The sequence below is a fragment of the Microtus ochrogaster genome, chromosome 6 (genome assembly GCF_000317375.1).
Source record: "Microtus ochrogaster isolate Prairie Vole_2 chromosome 6, MicOch1.0, whole genome shotgun sequence".
NCBI classification, from domain to species: domain Eukaryota; kingdom Metazoa; phylum Chordata; class Mammalia; order Rodentia; family Cricetidae; genus Microtus; species Microtus ochrogaster.
In genome coordinates, this window is record NC_022013.1 from 47,975,073 (window position 1) to 47,978,284 (window position 3,212).

General features: G+C 43.5%; 1 protein-coding gene across 1 annotated transcript in view; it reads left to right on the plus strand.

Annotated features, from left to right (window-relative positions):
- Positions 1–6: 6 nt before the first annotated feature.
- Top2b (DNA topoisomerase II beta) overlaps positions 7–3,212 on the plus strand; it is a 64,232-nt gene continuing 61,026 nt past the window's right edge. Inside the window, exon 1 of the mRNA XM_005348557.2 lies at positions 7–88. Within this exon, the coding sequence (XP_005348614.1) occupies positions 41–88 (48 nt within the window). The 5' untranslated portion in view covers positions 7–40. The remainder of the gene's footprint in view (positions 89–3,212) is intronic.

Here is a 3,212-nt window from a genome sequence, read left to right on the forward strand (position 1 = left end):
GCGCGAGCAGCAGCCCCTGGCCTGCGCGGGAGGTGCTGCCATGGCCAAGACCAGCCTCGCGGGTGCTGATGGGGCGCTGACCTGGGTGGTGAGTGCAGCGGGCGCGGGCGGGCGCATTGTTCGTGGGCCGCGGGAGCTGCGGGGAGGGGGTTGAGAGCGCGGCGGGCGCCCTGGCGGGCCCTGCCTGCCTTTTTCTCTCTGCTTCTGGTCTCCACCGGGGGCCCCAGGCTGCTGGAGAAGGCTCGCCTGAAACTTCAGGGTGCACACCGAGACGTGGGGGACCCCCCGATCGCGCGGGCCTCCATATAAGCACAGCACCAGAAAATAGTGCAGAACCTGGGCCCTGTGCGAGTGCCAAATGCTAACGCTTCCGGAGGCCTGTCCCGGAGGGACGTGAACTTGAATGGTCACCGCGACGCGCGCCTCCCCGAGGACAGCCTCATTCCACAGCCGAGAGGGTATTTGGGATGACTTTGACAGCAGGTTAGAGACCGCAGCTGGTCCATCTGCCGGTGGGGATTACTAAAAGAAGAGCTTTACTTACGTCAGCTTTGCGAGTACGACGTGTGGGGGCCTAGGGATGTCCCCAAGGGGCGAAGGGGTGCTGGAGCCTGAACTTGGAGGATTGCGGGAGGAGCTCGGTTCCCGGTGGGAAGAGGGAGCAGCAAGTGCAGCAGGAACAGTTAGAGCAGGGTTCCCACGACAGATCGATAACTCCAGCCTTTCACTTACTCAGCACTGAGTTCAGACTAGGGTCATGTCCCAAACAAGACGCCACGCTTAGCCCAATGGGGGGGGGGGGGAGGTAGCCGGGACAGAAAATTGACAGATTTTAGAGACTTTAACACACTCCTTCCCGAAGATCCCAGTTGCCCGCCTTTTGAATACACCAAGGAACTTTCGTATTGGTTGGCATTTTTGTTCCTTGTTTTCTTTGTTTGGTTGAGGTTTAGATGAGCCTTGAGTAGCCGTCTTGCCTGCTGTTGAGTATTGCTTGTAAAAAGGGTGTTCTAATGGGCAGCAGGACCACTTAACCATTACTGTGGCCAAGGTTTTTTGCAGATTAATTTATCTGCAAAACTCTGGAAATAAGTGCAGTACTACTAGATAAGGAGGCATGAGAGTATCACTGGAGAAGGAAAGTTAATAACTTAGTGGGTATGTGTTCATAGGAAGAAAGATTGAAGTGACTCCCCCTTGCCTCTGTTACTAAAACCAAACAGATGAACACGAAGCGTGATCATGTGCTAATGTCCCCCGTAATAGTGGAAGCACTGAGATCTGAGTGGGCTTGTCTGTGATTTGGTTCCACAGTGACAAGTGTTTTTACTTTATTATTTTGTGTGTATGGGTGTTTTGCCTGCTTGTATGTCTGTGCACCACTTGCATGCTTGGTGCCTAGAGAGGCCAGAAGAGGGCATCAATATTCAGGGACTGCAGCTACAGATGGTTGTAAGCCACCCTGGACCTCTGGAACCCAGGTCCTCTGGAAGAGCAGCCAATGTTAAATTCTGTCACTATGGCAAACATTTTGTGCCACAGTTAGATTGTTTGTTTTTATTGCTTATGGTAGCAATATTTTAATTTGGCTATTATTAGCTTTATAATAATGGTACACTTTTTCCTTAATGCTCAATGGAAAAACTTTAATTTTTATAAGAAGTAGAACAAACCTTGTGTAGTTTCATTCAAAATTAGAAAAAATTATTTGAAATTAAAATAGACTTATTGGCTAAATTTACTATAAAATAGATTATGGGTTTGCAGTAAAATAAAAATTTGGTCTTATAAAGTATATTTTTGTTGGATTAGTTGAAAAGACAATCACATTAGAAGTCCTCTTTCAGGTTTGGTGCTTGCTTTATGTTTGTAATGTGAGCATCTTTATGTCTGTAATAAACCTTGTAGGCTGCTTTAATTTCTTGTGTGTGTATAAGAGAGAGGAGAGTATATATTCCCACCCACCTACCTAGAAGGGCTTTGAACTTGTGATCCTCTTTCCTGAGCTTCCTGCCTGCTGAAATCACACATGTCAGTGTCCCTCGGGGCCTGGCTGGTTTTCTTCACTGGGGGAGGATGCAGTGAGTTGATAAGGGCTTTGATAGAGGTTCAGAGCCTGTCTACAATACATATTGTAGGTGAGACTTTCAGGGAACTTAATCTTTCTATCTCCATTTTTTTAAGCAGTGCATTGAGAATTCACAGTGATGAATTAATGTTTGTTACTGGCACAGTTTAAGAAAGTCACATTCAGGAACAATAGTTTACTGTTGACTTTACATGAGATATTTTAGCTAGGTGAAAAATTAAATTTTCATTATAGGAGTTTGGAGGCTTATTGCAGTGGCATGTGCTCACCTTAGTGAAGCTAGTCTTATGTTGCCACCTGTTTGTGAATAATACAAAAATGGAGTTAATCCACTATATTCTGCTGAGCAAGGAGTTACTGTGTAGCCTTAGGACAGTGTGTCATGATGTGAACTGTCTTGTGATGAAAGATTGCCTTTCAGAGTCAGAAACAACACAACAGAGTGGCTTTTAACACTCATTAATTTCTACTTATAATAGTTCATTTGATTTGATTTTGGTTTACAGTTAGCTGAAATTTTAATAATTTAAAAAATGTTATAACTATTTGAAGTTAAGATAGACAGATCGTGAAAGTTTTTTTTTAATTTTATTTTTTTATTTTTTTCCCATTTATTTATTTATTAAAGATTTCTGTCTCTTCCCCGCCACCGCCTCCCTTTTCCCTCCCCCTCCCCCAATCAAGTTCCCCTCCCTTGTCAGCCCATAGAGCTATCAGGGTTCCCTGCCTTGTGGGAAGTTTAATTTTATTTTTTAATCTAAAACAATCAGTCAAGTTTCTTGAACTTTTAGCTGCAAAACTTGATTAATAGAGCATGCTAGTCTTTCATTCTGATAATCTTTATATCAGGTTATAGCAAATGCTTGTGAAAATACCAGAATATAAATTTATGACTACTATATCTTTTAAATGAAAATTGTTAGATTGAACAATACAATGAGGGAACATGAAAGGGCCTGGGGGGGGGGGAAGAAAAAAGGAAAGAATGTAATTTTATTTTAATTAAAAATAAAATGAAACCCTGTCTCAAAAAAAGGGGGGGGGGAAGAAAAAAGGAAAATCACATCTATCAAAACAGATAGTGGATTAGAGGGAATATATCTTCCTAACCCAATTGTGTCAA